At 35.2% G+C, this 20,275-nt stretch overlaps 1 protein-coding gene across 1 annotated transcript; it reads left to right on the top strand.

Moving 5' to 3' along the window:
• The first annotated feature begins 762 nt into the window (after nt 1-762).
• LOC129279258 (piezo-type mechanosensitive ion channel component 2-like) lies at nt 763-19,123 on the top strand. The gene is made up of 7 exons (XM_054915357.2): nt 763-787; nt 2,951-3,049; nt 5,279-5,398; nt 6,722-6,764; nt 12,954-13,406; nt 14,871-15,057; nt 18,662-19,123. The coding sequence occupies exons 1-7, from the start codon at nt 763-765 to the stop codon at nt 18,698-18,700; spliced, it is 966 nt and encodes a 321-aa protein (XP_054771332.2). The 3' UTR covers nt 18,701-19,123.
• Nucleotides 19,124-20,275: the final 1,152 nt, after the last annotated feature.

Raw genomic sequence — 20,275 nt, 5'->3', positions numbered from 1 at the left:
CTATTCCCTTTTCTCCCCCTCCTTTCCCACTGTTCTCGCCTCCTTAAAAACATTTTGTGCCACCAATAGCTGTTATTGTTATTATTATTATATTACCATTCTTATTTATTACTATTATTACTATCATTACTATTATTTATTATTATTATCATTGTTATATGATGATGATGAATGTTGATTGTCATTTTTAGGAGTGCACTTGTTGAAAAAATAAAATAAAAAGAAAGGAGGTTAAATTCCAAAACAAAGGACCCTATTTCAATTTTATCATTTTTAACCACTTCATTTCCCCCCTTTTGTGTGCGTGATGTGATAGAGAGAGAGAGGGGGGGGGGGAGGCTGTATCATTGTATGGCATCATTCCATTCCTGATAGTAGGCCTGGTTATCATCATGATTTTTTTAAAATAATCTTTTATCTTCAATAATTTCAAGGTATAATTAAGTCATTTCGTCGCCCCTGCTTGGATAATGCAACGTATTTGTGTTAGACAAAATGGCTATTGGACCAATGGGCTATAAGACTAAATGACTATTGGACGATTTGGAAAAATTTGATGAAATTGTTATTAGACGATTTGGTTGTTAGACGAACTGATAATTAGACGAAATAGCAATTGGAAGGGATTGATAAGTAGACGATTTGGATATTGGACCAACTGATATTAGCCGAAGTAGCTATTGGATTAAATAAACATTGGACGAACTGATTAATGGACGAGTTTATTAGACTAAATGGGTGATAGACAAAATGTTGGACGAAATGGCATCAATGAGACAAAATGAAGGTACATGTAGACCATGTGGCGAGTGGACTTGATGGCAGTTGACGAATTGGCAATTTACCGGCTTTGATGCCCCAGCACTTCTTTATATGTAGCTGATAGGGAAAAGACTTCTCTTTCATCTCAATGTGGTTTCAAAAGAATAAAAGTGGGTTAACCACATAGCAGAAACGTTTTTTGCCTCAATAGGTGCTCCGAAATAGTGATTTTTTTTCCAACAAATAGGCAAAAATGAGAAAAAGGGTGGGGTGAATTTGGCGGCCTCCTGAGGGGGTGGGCGTCGCTGTCCCAGAACTTCTTTAAATGTAGCTGTCAGAAAAAAGTCTACTCTTTCGTCTCCAAGTAGTTTTAAGAAAATAAAAGTGGGTTTACTGCATAGCAGAAACCCCCTTTCTGTCTCAATTGGGGTTCCAAAATGCAGGTTTTCCCGTAAATTGGTAAAATACGGAAAAGGGGTGGGTGACTTTGGCAGCCTCCTGAGGGGGGTAGGCTTTGATGTCCCAGCACTTCTTTACATGTAGCTGATAGGGAAAAGACTACTCTTTCGTCTCCATGTGCTTTCAAAAGATTAAAAGTAGGTTTACCACATAGCAGAATTGCATTTTGCCTCAATAGTTTTTTCCAAATGGCGATTTTTTCCAAGAAATAGGCAAAAATTAGAAAGGGGTGGGGTGACTTCGGCGGCCTCCTGAGGGGATGGGCGTCGCTGTCCCAGAACTTCTTTATTTGTAGCTGTCAAGAAAAAAGTCTACTCTTTCATCTCCAAATGGTTTAAGAAAATAAAAGTGGCTTAATTTACTGCAGAGCAGAAATGCCTTTTGCCTCATTGTGGCTCGTCTCCAAGTGATTTCAAGAAAAAAAAGTGGTTTTACTATATACCCAAAACACCATTTTGCCACATTGGGGGCTCCAAAAGGCATCATATCTTTTTTTTAATAATCAAGCAACGGATAGGGGTGGGGTACCTTTGACAGGCTCTTGCAGGACTATGGTTGAAGGTGCCAGAACGTAATAGCATATAACATGCAGAGCAATGCCTCCTCTAACTTTTCTGAGAGGTTTCATAAACATAAAAGTTGCTTTTACATATGGAAAAGGCCTTTTGCCTTCATACCCATCTGAGTAATATATATACTTTTTTATCACTACGCACGCATTACATGCATTTCTGCATGTAACATCAACAGAGCTTATACCAGACCGATTTAAGCTATTGTACTCCCTCGAAAGGCGTGCCCGCGATCGCATTGTAGTCAGTATCATGGAGGTTGCTTTTTGGTCACTTTGTTGCAACATCGAGTAATAAATTTGGAAGTATTTGCCCTTTATCTAAGCAAATTAAGACATAAATACTAATATGAAGCATATCAATTTTCATCTTTCATAATAATAATATCATCTTTCATGTGGAATGCTGATATTTTGCATTAGTTCCTGATGTTCATGATAAAACAGATATCAACTGACTTTTTAACCCAAAACATTAAAATTTTGGCATGAATTATCACTTTAAAAAATATATTAACCGGACTGTCCAGAAAACGATTGCAATAGATTTCTACCATCTAAATCATAGTAGAAATCTTAATCATTTAAAATTGTCTGTGCAAAAAATGTGAAAATAATTGATTTTCATGAAAAATCCAAGATGGCCACCAAAATTGCAAATTTTGAACCCCATGTGACATCAAGCTCAGGCAATACAAAAAAGTTGGAAAACAAATATATCCCGATGGTGCACAGGAACCCCATTTCCGACTCGACTATTATGGGTAGTATAAAAAAAATTGTTACATTCTTAATGGGAATTAAACTATAGGGAAAAATATAGTAAATGGCAATGAACCCAAAAGATTATTCAATGAATTTGTTAGACAAATTGTGATAAGACCATTTGACAAATTATCTAGTTTAAGCATTTCATCAAATCTGTTTGCAAAAGAGAAAGATAGGAAGGAGCTCTTGTACATGTAAATAAGTTTTCCAGGGATTCCTGGATATTATTGTGCATGTAATGTAAGCCTATTCTGGTGGTATGATTATCAAACACATTTTTGTTGCCAGCCTGTTTGAACATTATATAGAAATACTTGGAAGCATGAATTATTTACATGATAACATGTGTTAGGCATGTTACTAATGAATTGTATTGTCTCTTGTTTGTAGTGAGTATAGTGAGGATAAATGCAGTTTCAGGAGTCTATCTACTATGCCTTCTAGCATTACCTCTCATCCCAAGCCCTACTACAGTGTTGCATCTCCAAGGTAAGACAAACTTTGTTCACAAATGCTTCAACACATTATGCAGTTGAAATTTTGAAAAATATGATCATTCTTATTTTCTCTGTCAATTGTGAAAGTTTGGGTCATAAATATAAGGCTTAGTGCATACATCACCTTGACTGAGTATACATGTATAAGGTCTGCTTTTACAAATTTTTTGCTCATTCTCCTGAAGACGACAAGAACACAACTTGTTGAAACGTTGAGTTTGGGTGGTCCTTTTCAGGACCAACAATTGCCAATGAACGATAGTGGTGTACCATGAACCCTCTTTTCTAATCAAATTATCTTTCATTTGTAAAACATAATGGGTGGTATTATTCTGATAGATATGGTTTAGATAAACCTGTGTTAACTAAGACCACACTTTTATGAAGTGCCAGTTGTCAACTTATTCACCAATTCAAAATTATTCTTATCTTACTGCAGAAGTGAAAAATTTGGAAGTCGCAAAATGGGAAGAATGGGAAAATACACTATGTAATGAATTTTAGTGAATTAATTGGTACAGTATACATGTAATTGCCACGAATATGGAAGAAATGTTATGAAGCCAGCATTCTATGTATATAAGTGTGGTTTAAGATTCCAGTTTACATGTAGGCTCGGATTAAACATAAGTTTACAGTGATATTATCAGAGTACCATTCATCAAGTTGATTTTTTTTTCTTGGGGGGGGGGGGGGAAGGGGGGACAGAGGGGTGTGTAGTTCAATAGCAGATCTACATATTTTAAAGCTTATCAAATATTTCAGCATAAAAGTTGTATTTTGTTTGTAATACATGTATTTTGACGTTATAGTTAAATGTGAAATTTTATTTACCAGTATATTTCAGCAATGCTATTAAGATAGATTGATTAAAAATAAGGTTACACATTAAATGTAAACAAACATTGGTTGCTTTGTAATATAGTTGATGAAGACAAGAAGGAGGAAGGCCTATTTGAGAAATTGAACCAACTATTAACACATAATTTTGCTGGAAATGACAAGCAAAGATTAACACATTGTTTAACAACAGTTCATGATTGTAATTCTCTGCATTTTCATTGTGTGATTGTAATAATGATAGTGTTGAGTGCGTGTACGCTCTGATACCGTCACTCATGCTAATCCCTCCAACTCAGGGTAAAAAGTGGGGGAAGCTAAATCAGACTTTCGCACCTAGCAATCTTGTTAACAATGCCTGTTAGCATTGTTTTACTCACTCTCCAAAGTGTCACTGTCTGCAATATTAAAATCCTAAAAACCAATGGAATAATTGAAATTTTGTAAGGCTATTAATGTTTATCATTTACATTGACTATCAGTTTACCAACATATACCAAATTTACCAGCAAGTGTGGGTAAGACTTTGAATTATCAGTCATATCAATGAGTGATACAAACTGCCAAAATTGGTGAAAATATAGCGTAAATGTTATGAACATTTCAAAATCCTATTCAATATTTTCAATATCTAGATAATTTTTAATAAAAAAAATCTTATTACTTTTGCGAGAATTTTCCCGAACTGATTTGGTTGGTAGATTATTATTTCTAATTTTTGTCTCTCCTGCATAGCAGAGTGAGACTATAGGCGCCGCTTTTCCGATGGCGGCGGTTTCAACATCAAATCTTTTTATCTAGTTATTAAAAATAATGATTTTGAAATGTTATATAAAATTTACTCTTTATTTTCATCAATTTCGGCATTTTGTATCACTTATCGAAATGACTAATAATTCTTACCACACTTTCTTCTAAATTTGGTATATATTGGTACACCAATAGTCCATGTAAATGATAAACATTCATAGCCTTACTAAATTTCAACGACTTCATTGGTTTTTAGCATTTTGGAAAGTGGGCAAAATGATGCTAACAAGTGTTGCTAACAAGATTGCTAGGCGAGAATGCCTTTAATGGCCCGCTCTGCTGAGTTGATATATATAGCCTATGGGCGATTAACATACGTGCCATCCCAGCAAAAGTCCTCTTTAATACAGATAATTGAGTAAAAATGTTATTTCTGTACTTTTTTAAGTTTCAATAAATAGCTGAATTACAAATTGAAAATATTTTTTTGTCTCACTCATTTTGAAAGTATTGTCATTTTTTATAAAAATTTGTGCACAATTTCTTTCATCATACATGTATTAGTCTGTATTTTTTTAAATTTGAATTAATTTGGTTTGCCATTTTCTTCCCTATTTTTATCTTCATCCAGGGAGTCCAGGGCGGTATATGAAAACTGTTGTCATTCTGAGTGCCCTTGGATGTGTTACCCAAATACTTTATCAGGTGGTTTTAGCGGCCCTTGATGTTTATAATGAAACTATAGGTAGCTGTAAGTATTTCCCCAGTCTTTGCCATTTTTATACCCCCGCCAAACAAACTTTGAAGGGACTATAGGAATCAACGTATGGTCATTCGGTTGGTTGTTAACATGTATCTTCCGCTTCAAACTGCTTTCTCAATTTTTAACCAATTCTCATGAAATTTAGAACACACATCTTAGGGTATGTGCAAGACACATTTTATGTTGGAAATGTGTTTCCATGGTAACGGTGAAATATGTAAAAAATCAGGTAAAAATCATACGGTTCAAACTACTTCCTCAGTTTTTAAACAATTCTCATGAAATTGGCATACATTTTTTGCCTGTGTCGGAAATTGTGTTGCCATGGTAACAATATACTAAATTGGGTAAAAATCTTTTGATTTATTAAAAACTTCTTTTCAACTTTTCGACCAATTCTCATGAAATTTGGCTCACTTGTTGGTTTTGAGGTCAAGATGTGCGAGACACATTTTATTTTGGTGTGTGTCTTGGAAACATGTTGCCTGGTAACAAAATTATATGGCAAAAATTAGTTAGAACTACTCCATCAGTTTTTAACCGATTCTCATAAAATTTGGCTTTATCATGTTTCCATGTTAGTGGTACATCATGTCTTTATTAGAGATTACTTAACATTATAAGAGCATACATAAATTACAATACATTATACATTACAATCAGAATACATTACTGTATTATATTACGGTCTGATAAAGAAGATATGGCGAAAATTGACTGAAAATATTGTTTTTGAGGTAAAGATGTGCGAGATGCATTTTTGGGGGTTATGTTTTGGGGAAATTGTGTTGCCATGGTAACATGACAAAATTAGGTAAAAATATTGCGGTTCAGTTTTAAACCAATTATCATGAAATCTCGCTCACACAATGGTCATGAGGTAAAGATCCATGTGCAAGACACATTTTGTGCATGTTTTGGAAATTGTGTTGATATACAGAGAAAATTAGGTATAAATTTTGCGGTTTGAACTTTTAAAAAGTTTTCAACCAATTCTCATGAAATTTGGCTCACACGTTTTTCTTGGTCGAAAGATGGGCAATACTTATTTTTTCAATGTGTTGGCAACTGCATTGCCATGGTAACAACACATTACAACAAGTAATGTTTCCCAAGATTTTGTATGTTTATGAATTTCAAGAACCAAGTTTACAAATATAGGCCTACATAGGTTATGTTGTGATGAAACATTGATGAGTTATGTAGGAAATAGCATTTTCCAGCCATTTTGAAATTATTGATGGTCTTCTTTTTACATTTTGACCTCATATTTTAATCTAAAAAGTCTTAATACTTTACTTTAACAAACAGGTAATGCTACAGATACAATATGGAGGCAGTTGGGATATCAGAGGTAACTATTTCATTTCTCAAATAAATATTATCACAAAAAACATCCTAATAGATTACTTCCCATTTGTGAAAGTTTCTATATTTGCTTTCAATGTTTTGTCTGTTTTAATCTGACTAGCTTTTCATATTCTGCTACTTACAACTGTTTTATTATTACATGTAAATTAGGATTACTGTTTTTCAATTAGTGATCTTTTAATGATTAGGGATGTAGAAATTAAATGTTCCAATCTAGACTGCTGACCTTGCCAAGTAGGAAATTTAATCAGAACTTTATACCCTAATCCATAAAAACATGTTGTGTAGGCATTGATCGATATCTCAAGAACACTCCTTATGACAATGAAATACCGGTAGGGGAGATTGGGGTTAATTGGAACATTTTTGACAAAAATGGCTGTTAAATCCAAATAGATTTTATTCGAGAAACAATCAATATATCAGCTTAAGCATATATCTAAGGGCTTCAAATGTACCCTATAAAACTTTTAACTCTATGATGGTTACTGAAAAAAAATCCACCTTGAGCAAGACCATCGCAAGCGTTCCAACTTACCCCATATTATATGGGGTAAGTTGGAACACTGCATGGTCAATTAAGAATTATACTTAAACTACTTACAACTTTAATATTACATGGTTTTAGTCCATTTGCTTTATTTTTTTTCAAGTTCAAAATATCAAAGGTGTGTATTCTGATTTGTTGAACTTTATGTTTTCTATTATACAGCCACTCACGCAGCCGACTGTGTAGTAGAATTCCACGTTTTTGTGTGCATTTGATTTTACATGCAATTAAGTGTAACGGCAATTTCGTGTACTTCCGCATCAAATTTCCATGACAAAAATTCATTGTTTATATTTTTATGCCCCTGCAGACGAAGTCCGGAGGAGGGGGCATTAAGCGTTGCCCCTGTCCATCCATCCGTCGGCCCATCCGTCCCCCACTTGGTTTCTGCGCAATAACTCGAAAAATGTTTAATGGATTTAAAAAAATTTTGGTGTGTAGGTAGATGACACCAAAATACAGGTGAAGTTCGAATTCGGAGTCCGCAGATCAAAGGTTAAAGGTCACAGCTCATTAAATATGCGAGTTGGTTTCCGCGCAGTAACTCGAAAAATATTTCATGGATTAAAAAAAAATTTAGTGTGTAGGTAGATGACACCAAAATACAGACTAAGTTCGAATTCGGAGGTCAAAGGTCAAAGGTCATTAAATATGCGAGTTGGTTCAAAGGTCTAAATTATATTGGTTTCTGCACGATTTTAAGTTTAATCATATTGAATGAATTTCTGATCGCGTTACGCGGGGGCATCTGTGTCCTTCGGACACATTAAATTTCTAGTTTAATTAATTAATTATGCAAATAAGCATATGAAATTTGCCCCAAATTTGTTTTTTTGTGTATGTTTTTGCCTTTAACTCAATTCATTTAGCTAGTAGAATGCTAATTTTTGGTGAGAGTATAAATTTTTACATTTATAAACAAATATCTACTAAAAAATTGCAAAAAATATAATTTTTTTTAATTTGTAGTCTTTGTTTTTCATTGTTTTTTTTTTGATGAAATTTGTCGGGTACCATTTAAAATAAAATGAAATAGATCCATTTGAACCAGCAAAATTAAAAATCATACATTTATGATTTTTGGTTGAAAAACACAATTTGCATTGACCTTGTACATGGAATCATGTTTTTGAGAAAATTTTGGTCCAACATGCACATACAAAATGTTGCGTAATTTTGAAATCGCACACCCGGGCATCGCAAATTTGGTCTCAAATGATGCGCAAGACTTAAGTAAAAAGACAGCGAGTGGTGCGGTCAAAAGATATCGCGCGACGGCATAGTGACAAAATTTGTCGAGGGGGGGGGGGGGCTCAAATTGACCCCCTCCCAGTTTGATAATGGTTATTATTGCATTAGGGGCCTACAATTTGCCTTAAATTCACACTCAGACCTAACTGAGAAACAAAACAAGCATGGCTTACAAGACATGTTAAAAAGAGTGTGAAATACTGTATACATTTTTTTTCTCATATCCAATGTTTTTATTCATAATTATGTTGGGGGTAAGTTGGAACATGTTACAAATAGCCCCTTCAATTTTGTTTATGAGCTTATAGCGCAAATAAGGGACTTCACCATGGCATATCAGTAACCTTATTTTGTAGCTTGGTACAAGTGTCTATTATACCCCCAAACTGGCCAACTTGATCTATAAACTTCTCTGAGATAATAAAAAATAATTTCTAAAAGAGGAAATAATTACTCAGAAGGTGAAAAAACAAAATTTCCTTTCTAACTTCACCAGGCTTGTTGCACATATGTTGTCTATATGGTGGATGGCTGTTGATAATGGCAATAAAATGAGGACAGTATTGCATAAATTTATTTAAAGGTGTTAAAAGAAAATTACAAAATTTCAACTTACCCCGCGTTCCAACTAACCCCTATCTCCTGTACATTTAATTAACTTGAATATTCATTTACTATGATACTGGGCATTTTTGTAGTTTTCAAGTAGCAACAAATTAAAATTTTGATTGAACATCAAGGTTCGTGTATACTTCACATTGTTTTTTTTTAATTTGCTCCCCCCATTTAATTGTGACTTTTGGTATTGAAAGGAAATTGAAAGTGTAGCTCCATTATCCGGTTGAAAGCTGATTATATTTCACTGATTAAAGGGATGCTCCGGGCTAAAAAATATATCTCAATAAAGTAAAATACACAGAACAAAATGCTGAAAATTTGATCAAAATCAGATATCATCAAAATTATTGAATTTTAAAGATTTGCATTATTCCAGTGAAACAGTTCTAGGCATGTCTTCATAAATATTCATTAGGTGGGCTGATGATGTGATATCCCCACTTGTTCTTTTGTAGTTTATTATATGAAATTAGGTTTATTAAAGAATAAATCAATTGGATTGACAAGTAATTAAAGATAAATACCAGTTGTGGTAACGATCTCAAAATGAGTTTGAACAGAATCCATTGAAATTACCACCAAAGTGTTTGTTATGTATAAATAAAAATATGTGCCAAATGACTGGAAGAAAATGTGTAATTGCTGAGAAATGAGCAAAATAAGCACAGAATTCCATCAAATGTCAGGTATTTTTCAAGACAATATTGATACATTGTCCCACATATGCTTTTCTATGTTTGTGATCATCACAATTATCGATTTCGAGCTAAGATGTCATGATTTTTGTCGCACCTGCAAGCAGAGTGAGACTATACAGTGCGTCCCAAAAAAAACTATACACTTTTGAAATGGCTGCCAAATAAAAAATGTAGCACTTTGGGGAAAAAGACTTACATATATGAAAAGCCAATAAAGTCAACTTTCAAATGACACCAAAAAGTTGGAAAACTATTCATGCTTGAGCGAGCACTGCCCACTGAAACAAAGGGTATGAAAATTAGGGTGGGCTGGAATAAGCCTTCCAATTTATGTAAGTTTTTGAGAGGCAAATCCTTTCGAACTTGCAAAGTTAAGGGCGATGTGATAAATTAATGATCAACCATGACCAGTTTTGGTTGCTTAAGCAAATTTTATAAATTATTAAATTGAACTTCAATGCATGAGTGAACACAAGGTACACTTTTTGGGGAGCATTTAAACTTTATCATTTGGATCTCTTTTTGGGCAGCATTTCAAATTTATCATGTGGATCTCAGCAATGTGTTCATGGGCGTCGGGAGAATAGGGGGTGAGATAGGACTTAAGTGAGAGAAGTAGGTTGATGGAATAAGGGTCAACAGAACATTCAGCCCCCGCCCCCTCCCTCTCTCCCGCCCTCCCTCCTGTTGAGAGACTGATGGCTATTGTCATGTACGCGTGAAGTCCAGAGCAGAATGTTGATTTAATGATTAATTCTGAATTGGGACATCAACTTTTTCCTATCAATCATTTAATCAACAATTTATCAGTAAATCAACTTATTCAATGTGCAATGTGATCAATCAAACATTCAGTTTTTTTCAATTAGTTATTTCATTAATCATCATAATCATTAAATTTCTTGGTAGTCATTGAAAAAAAAAACTGACCATCAGCCACCGGTCACTTGGCAGTTAAGTTTTGAATAGGCTACAAATGATGCAGGAAGTGAGACAGAGAGAGGGGGGGGGGGCTGGGAAATGGAGGTGGAGAGGGGAGGGTACATATGACTTTTAATTTGTAAAAGGAAAAAAAAAGAAGAGGAATGCCCTTTTAACCAAGTCTTAGCATATCTCGCCCTCTTGCTTGTAACGGGTACCATCACATTACTCTGACTCTCACGAACACACTTTTGAGGTTCACAAGATGAATATGCTACAATAAAATTACAATTCCTGTTCACTCATGCATTACATTTCAATTTAGTAACTCATGAGATTTGCCTAAGAAACCAAAACTTATCTCACTCATTAATTTAGCTTAACAAGTTCCAAAGGACTAACCACTCAAAAAACTGTAAGGCTAATTCCTGCCCATCCTACTTTAGCTGAGCTTAGTCTCTCAGGAGGAGAGAAGCGGGGGGGGGGGGGTGAGATTGAGAGAGGGGTTGCTAAATGTTCTGTTGACCTTTATCCCATCAACGTACTTCACCTACCTAAGTCATATTACCCCCTCTTCTCCTGACTGTCGTGAACACATTGTTGAGATCCACATGATAAGACAAAATGCTGCACCCAATTCATGATCACTCATGCATTAAATTTCAATTTAATAACGCATTAAATTTTCACAAACAACAAACTGGTCACAACTGATCTTTAATTCACCAAATAACCATCAACTTTGCAAGTACCAAACAAAAAAAAACTGAAAGAAATTGGAAGGCTAATTCCAGCCCACCCTAATTTTCATACCCTTTGTTTCAGTGGGCAGTGCTCGCTCAAGCATGAAAAGTTTTCCAACTTTTTGGTGTCATTTGAAAGTTGACTTTATAGGCTTTCCATATCTATAAGTCTTTTCCCCCAAAGTGGTACATTTTTTTATTTGGCAGCCATTTCAAAAGTGTATAGTTTTTTTTGGGACGCACTGTAGGCGCCGCTTTTCCGATGGCGGCAGCAGCGTCAGCATCAAATCTTAACCAAAGATGACAGCATAACTTAGAAAGTATATGGACCTAGTTTATGAAACTTAAACATAAGGTTTATCAAGTATTACTGAACATTCTGTTTGAGTTTCAGGTCACATGACCAAGGTCAAGGGTCATTTAGGGTCAACGAACTTTAATAGACCATGTTGGGAGAATCAACATCAAAGTCTTAACCTAAGGTTAAGTTTTTGAAATGTTGTCATAACTTCGAAAGTATATGGACCTAGTTCATGAAACTTGGCCAGAGGGGTAATCAAGTATTACTGAACATCCTTTTGAGTTTCAAGTTTTCATGTAGGGTCAATGAACTTTGACCAAGTTGGGGGTATTTGTTGAATTACCATCATAACTTTGAGTTTATGGATCTGATTCATATTACTTAGACATAAGGGTAATCAAGTATCACTGAATATCCTGTGCGAGTTTCAGGTCACATGACCAAGGTCAAAGGTAATTTAAGGTCAATGAACTTTGGCTAAGTTGGGGGTAATTTCTGAATTACCATCATAACTTTAAAAAAAAAATTGCCATGGCCATTAAAAAAAAAAGAAATTACCAGGGGCTTTTAGGTTGCCTTGGCAGTGTTTCATTGTCCAATCTTGTATTTTGAAGATATGCTAGTATCCTTGTGTTCATCAACCATTGACATTTATATAATTTACAGTCCTTTTTTATGCCTTTGAAATGTAATGTTATTAAATATAGTCCACTAATTTTTTATAATTTGATCTTTGTGTAGTCAAAATATATATATTTTTTAATTTAAGTTTATTTTTTAAAGTTTATTTTTAAAGCAGTGTGTGTAGATCTGCATTGTATGTCATGTATTATGCTCCAGGACAGGGTCAGAATACATGTATTTTATTAATTCGTATTTCCTATCCCCATATAGCCTACTTTGTATACCAATACGAATCAAATCCAAATGAGGAATAACCAATTTAACGCAATCCTTCCTTCTTTCATTTAGGTACCATTGTTTACATTTATTGTAAGATGGTAACGTTGCCATTCAATTTGTCAGGATAAATGTTCGAAATTTTGAGTTTCAAGTTTTCACTTTTTGCTCTGTTCAATGAACTCTCTAGATTGGATGACCTTAATGGAATCAATGTTGCCAGATTAGTCGTTCCTGATGTCATCCTCTTGGTGGTATCTGTGATGGTATTTCTCTCCTGCAAATACATCCTCACCCCACCCCAGACAACTCAATCTGCGTCCGCTGAACATGGCGAACCACTCTCCCCAGTCATGGAACGGCGTCCTCGACGAACGTCGGTTGTTGTTGAGGGACTACGGTCCTGCAACATCATGATCTTCTGTGCACTTTCTGGAATCATCCTTCCTTCGGCCATCTCTGCAGTGTACTTTGTGAGTTTCTTGGTGGTGGTGACCTGGTGGTCTTTCTATCAGAGTTGGGGAAGAGTCTTCAAGTCAATTGAACTCCTATGGCTCATCTACAGTGGTGCCCATGTCATCATCCTCTATATAGTCCAGTTCCAGTTTTTCCAGGAGTTGGTACCATATGATTCTGACGAAGGGTAAGATTGAAGCTCTTGCATAAATTCATTCAGATTTAACCTGTGCTGTGTTGTGATTTGTGTTTGTAATGCATTCAGATGAATGAAAACTGTACTTAACATTGATTTTGTTTTCTTAACAATTAAATTGCTACAAAAGAATTAGACAAAATTCATTTTTTGTGTGTAATTTATGTGCAAAAAGATGAAGAAATAGTTGTACATGCATGTATCATATTCTGAGTGAACTATTATTAAAACTTCCAGCTATATTGGAAGGAAATGGTGTCTTATTGAAACTTGTCAATGTTTACAGCTGTACCATCTCATAATTGCTGAAATTAAAGCTATACATGTACATGTCTAAAGGTTTAAAGAGGTTTTTTCTCTCATGTAGAGCTGGTTATACAGTCTGTTTCACCCAAAGGCTCATCAGTTGAGACCACAATTTACATTGTATATATTCATGTATGGCTATGGTTTATTCTGCACTGTTCTACCTCAGTCACATTTGCTCTACGGCGGTTGTACGGCGAGTCGAAAACAGCCGTTTTATTCATTATTATTCATACCACCTATAAGTAGCTATGGTAGGAAAATGTTAAAACAGCTGTTTTCGACTCGCTGTACGGCCGCCGTATAGCAAATGTGACCGAGGTATTAATAAGCATGTCATGGTGAGGTTTCCTAAATGACCAGTGTACACATAATGTGTCATTATGACCCCTCTATATATTTTCCTTCCGCGGAAGGGGTGGAACAAGCTTCTCAACGATACACGTATAATTGAAAAATAAAATATAAAAGAATTGACAATGACAAAATAGCAGTACTATTTGTATTTATGAAAACAATATTTGTTCAGATATTTTAAGATTTGGTTGCACAATTAAAATACAAACTAACACATCATTTGGAATTTTTGTTAGGCCCCCAAATTATTCTGCATCATTAGGATCTTTGTTAATGAGAGCAAACGATCCAGAAAAGTTATATTACGTGTTGTAAGGGATCTTTTGAATATTTTGCAACACAAATGCATTCTTTAATACCTGAAGGTTAAAAAGTATAGGCTCCTGTAATTCAATTGTTATAATCAATATCAAATAATATATTTAAGAAAAAAAAAAAAACTTTTTATCCCACCGCTGCCACCATGATGTATCTCGTGATTTATGTTTCCATAAAGATCAAGGGAGCTTTGGTAGAGTTGTTAAGTCAAGATAATGAGTGATCAGTTGGAAGACATGATGGTATCGGCAGGAATTACTACTGATCACTTTCTGTATCATAAACTTGTACCTACTTTAAGTATGATTTTCTTCTAACCATATTATATCTATGTCCTAGCATTCATTGGTCTTACATATACGGTATCATTGGTTCCATGCAATATGACAAAGGTATTGACACCAATTATATTCAGGGAGAAAACTATTTTGTTTTCTTTGACCCTTTATACACCACTTCCTTCCACCCATGTAGATTGAATGTACCAGCATTGGTTGGTCTTACACCCATCATTGATTCCCTGCGTTGTGATCAAGGTGATGATCCAAGAAAGATAGCCATTGCTGATACTGCTGGCTGGACAACCCTGGTCAACCCCTGGATAGTGTTCCTCTTCTATTGGTTCTTAGGACATGAAGTCCAAAGGTGGTTTGCAGGACCGGTAAGTTTATATTCAATTTTTGATCATTTTCATACAAATACACCTCTTTGCCTGTCACACACCGACTATTTGGTTGGTTTGCCATTTTTGTTTTTCTTGAATAGTATGAAGAAGAAAGAAAAACAGAATATTGTTAAATTTTCCATTTGAGTAATTTATGTCTCTTTTTTTCAGTTTTGTCAATATTGATCATTCAATGAGAGTCATTTGTATTTTTATCCCTTATCCCCAATTCAATTGATTGAATGCAAATCAACAAAGATATTGGGCAAAGTGCAATATTTCGGATATGGATGAATCTTATTAATGCCATAGGACCAAAATAATGTCATTTGGTTTGCTCTAATATTGCTATATAAAATTTATTTATAGCTAGATAAAGTACATACCTAACAAGTTGGATTAATATAAAGTACTCTTTACATTTACTTTTAATAGTTCTTTTTGTTATATAATGGCAAAATTTACTTTCAGTTTACAAGTTTGAAAAAATACAGAAAATGCATGTTTGCATGCCATTTTTTGAAACTCAAGAAAATTTGTATTAAAAGATTAAACTTACAAGTACCTCGCAAGTACTTAATTTAACTAAAGCAAAATGAAAATATAAGTTTAGAATGCATACAATTATTTCTAAAGGATAAGTTTGAATTTGGAAGCAATATATTTGAGTCCTATAATATGTACCAGACAATATGTTAGGTGACCTGTAAAACATATCAGTGATTGATTTTCAGGATTTGTAAAATATCATTGCTGTTCCTGAGAGTGATATTTGGGGTTTCACACCTGTAACTACCATTACAGTTCAAACATGGCTAGATGATTGCTTTATCGTCTGTTAAAGACCCCAAGTTTAATAGATACTGAAATCTTATATGACATTTATTATTTGTGTAAGATAAGAATTTTAAAAATAAATAATGATTTTGGGAACATTTTGTTGTTCCTAAATGAATTATCACTTTTTTCAACCACCTTTACACATTTCAACATGACAATAGGATATTAGAAGTGGAATATTTGAATGACACAACCACTCCCACTTGGAAAGATTGTATGACTTTAGCACTTTGGCATATGCACAAGAATGATTCAATGTGGAAATTATACAATTGTGTATTTGTGAAAGGAGAATGGAAATCCACATGCATATACAATAACAAGAGGCTTCCATTTTGGTACAGAATTGAGCCGTGTAAAAATCCTCATAAGATCTAATGGGTTGATGTACATATATTTTCAAGCCTTGAAATAAATAATACAGCAAACTATAATCAGATTGTAGAAAAGCAAATAAATGTACTATTATAAAATAATTCAGTCAATTTCTTTTTGTTAGGAAGTTGAATTCAATGGTCTTCCTCCCACATAGTGGAGTTTGGACCTGCACATTGAGCTCTTAAAAAGACTGTACATTTGATGTTAATTTATTTCTAGTTGAGGGATAATCTTTGATGTTGATAATCAGTCACAGACTGGATGTAAAGGCCAGACTAACACGGACATGAAAAGAAGACAACATGATATTGATATGAGTTCATGAACATGTGGCATGTGCATGCCAATGTCAGAATGACCTTTTTAGACAAGACCTCATACATATAATGCATATATTGCATCTTGATCATATAAATCATTGTAAATGTATGAATTGGAGGACATAAGAAGAAAATAGGTTCAATAAGGCACCGGCATGTGCTGTTAATTCTTTTAAAAGCACATGTACATTTCTTAACCAAACTTTTCAGTAAAACTTTGTTATTGTCTGGCTGCTTTAGGCTATGGTCACACCATTTTTAAAGCCAATTTCGCCTGTGCACTGAGCGGTGGCCGTCCAGGCATTGGTTTTGGGGGCATCGCTCGGTTGCTGTTCAAGATTTAGCGTGGAGTTAAAATTCTGGCGGCACCTGCTCAATTTCCACTCGCCGTTCTAAATACGCTTCGTGCCCGGGTGGTCGCCGTGCGGGCACCGACGTAGATCGGTTGCCATCGAACAATTTAGGTCAAAATACGGTCAAAGTACACTGCACCTCTTTGGCATATTGCCCGTCACCATGGATTGCAAGTTCATTTCTATGCAGACGATGCACAATTGTAGTGTTCGACCCAAGGGTGAGAGATGATGATGCGGATGCTATTTCACGTCTGACTACCTGCCTCGCAGAAATCAGGCAATGGATGGGACTGAATTTTGTCAAGCTGAATGATGACAAGTCTGAATATCTAGTCATTTCTTCACCACATATGCGAAACAAGATTGTACCACAAAATCTTCAAGTTGGCTGTGTGTCTGTCCCTCCTTCAGAGAATGCTTGTAATCTTGGTGTCTTCTTTGACCAGTGTATGAAGATGAACAAGCATATTTCCAAGGTATGCCAGGCAACTTACCGGCTATGGAACTTATTGGCTATAAGATCAATACCCCCTCTTTTAGAGGTGTACAGAATGCTGCTGCATGCCTGCTAACTGGTACAAATAAATATGACCACATCACCCTGTTCTCACGGAGTTGCATTGGCTACCAATTAAGCACAGAATCGAATTCAAAATCCTCCTTACTTTCAAGGCTGTGCATGGTTTAGCTCCAGGATTCATGATCTTCCTCATAGAACAACGCCGTGTACATCCTGGCTTACTACGCTAGTCTGGTACTGGTGTCACTCTTCATGTATCCATCACACACCTAAGGGGATTTGGAGACCATGCCTTTTCTTCTATCGCTCCATGCCTTTAGAAATCTGTCCCTTCTTCGCTTCGTGAAATTGACAGCATTGAACTCTTCAAATTGTCCCTTAAAACTCACTTATTTGCAGGGGATGTGTAGTAATTAACTTATTGGATGAGCCTGCACATATGAATGTTTTCAACAGAAATATGGCGCAATATAAATGCTGTAGATCATCATCATAAAAAATTGAACTTGTTGGATCAATGGCTGTCGAGCGGTCACTGGCCGCTTTGAGATCAGTTGATGATATAAAAAAATTCAAGATCGGCCGGGCATTTGCTTAAAAAACGGCCGGCTGCCGGTTGGAGACCGCCTGGGAATCGGTGGGTCATCAGCCGATCACTGGTTGGAAGCCAAACAGAAAAGTTCCCCCGATTTGACCCAGATTTGGCCTTGAGTTATGGGTAATTGACAGGGCACTGCACGGCCATCGATAAGACTTAACAGCCTGCTCGACTTCTACAAGAAATGTTGGCCGATTCCTAAATTCCAGCAGCGCTCGAGCAGGCTACTAATCGGTAGGTCGCCGCTGTGGGTTGTGACTGAAGCCTTAAATTCTTTTTAACTACACAATGTTAATGTAATGCTTATGTTTTATTTTTGAAAGTCAGAGTAAAGATTTGACATTCGTTTTCCTATTTTGGTTCTGCTATATTACAGAATACATTTATAGTGAATGAAATTAAAGATAATCTTACTACATTGCAGCATGTTTTAATGCCTGATTTCTGAATAATCTGAATCTGATATTCATTCAGCATTGTTAACTTGACCAGAAGTCGAATGTACATTGACATGTAGGGACATTTTGTGCTAACATTGTGCATCAACTCTTCAATTTGTAATCATATTTTATATCCTATTTCATTACAGCCTTTTCAGGTATGTGCCATGTCAAGAACCCTTGCATAGTGTGTATTGTGCATGTAGATGTTTGTATCATATTGCCTATTAATAATTCATATATCTATTGGTGAGCTGTTAAACATTGTATCTCAAATTAAAACAAAAATCTTGAAGATACAGCTCAGAAAAAAGAGCTGTAAAACAAAGTGGCAATCTTTTGCCTAGAAAGAGTTCTCTACAGGATTCAGGAGATCATTTTTACCTACCCTTAAAATTTATTTATTTGCATATATACGAGGCTTAACAGCCCACATACTGTATACATTACATGTATGTAACTGCTGTGCATCATCCAACTCATGCACCCTTCCCAAAGATGTAATGAAAACAAAATAGATTGTACACTGGTTTCATCCCCTGAATAGAGGGTTGATACTATTCCCATTTAGTGTTGTGAGTCTTCATTCCTTTAAATTACATCTATTATTTACTAATTTGGCAAGTCACACCACAGCAATAATCACCCCCACATAATATAGGCCTACTATATGGTAGCTATGATCATGTGACTCTTTTGTTGGGCATCGTAACAGTCATCTGTGGTGGTTGTCATCATGTGACCTGCTTGCTAAGGATGTGTTCAATGTCGATTTTCAAATTTAAACAGCAACATGAATCATGATTGTAAACTCAATTCCAAAACGCTGAACACAAACATGATCAGCAGTGCACCGTTCAGTGTCGAAAATATAAAGCTGTTAGTGCAGCTTTAGTGCTCAGTTTGATCCATCACAAGAAAGGTCAGTTCTGGCACCTGTTTGTGTAGGCTTCCACTGCGAGAGCAAATTTAAAGATGTACCAAAACGCAATTGTGTTCAATGTCGCGTTCGCGATGCTCAAGGTCGTAAATTTGAGCTGATCGTGTTTACAATCGCATCTTTTTCGACATTTGAATTGTCCTCCGAATCGTGATTTGAAAGACGTTTACTTTTACGACCTTGAATAGTGGACATTGAACAAACCCTTTGTTTCTCATTATATCTGCATTTTGTAATCAGGTTTTCAATCATGATCCATGTTGCCGTTTAAATTTGGAAACCGACATTGGACACACCCTTAAATTAAGGAACCATAACAGTGGATAATAGCAAGAAGGCGATTAACTCATTTCATTTTTAAAGTCTATATGAAATTTAGTTGATTTAATGATTGTATTCATTTTCAAGTTTGATTTCATTGTCAGATAAAGAGTACATATTGTGTAAAATACATGTTGTGTGAAAGATGCATCTAAATCTGCTGGGAAACTTTCAATTGAAATGTCAATACCAAATATTTCAGGTCTCCTAGAAAAGTAAAGATAAATGCTCATTTTTTTCTTCATTTTGGTAAGAAATCACTTCTCAGTCATGGAATAGGGCCAAAATCTAAATCAACAATATGTGCATAGTATGTAGCTTATTGAATTTGTAGGAAAGTGTTCAAATGGCCTTTATTAAAACTTAATTAAAAGATAAAATAAAGAGCTAAAACAACAAAGACCGGAAGCTGATATGTCTTGAAAAATAACAAATAAAAGCAAGATAATAACAACCATTTACCTCGATGCGTGAACTGAGCTCATATTTTCCCCTACATAAT

The sequence above is a fragment of the Lytechinus pictus genome, chromosome 2 (assembly GCF_037042905.1).
Source record: "Lytechinus pictus isolate F3 Inbred chromosome 2, Lp3.0, whole genome shotgun sequence".
Taxonomy (NCBI): domain Eukaryota; kingdom Metazoa; phylum Echinodermata; class Echinoidea; order Temnopleuroida; family Toxopneustidae; genus Lytechinus; species Lytechinus pictus.
This window is presented reverse-complemented; position numbering and strand designations above follow the sequence as displayed.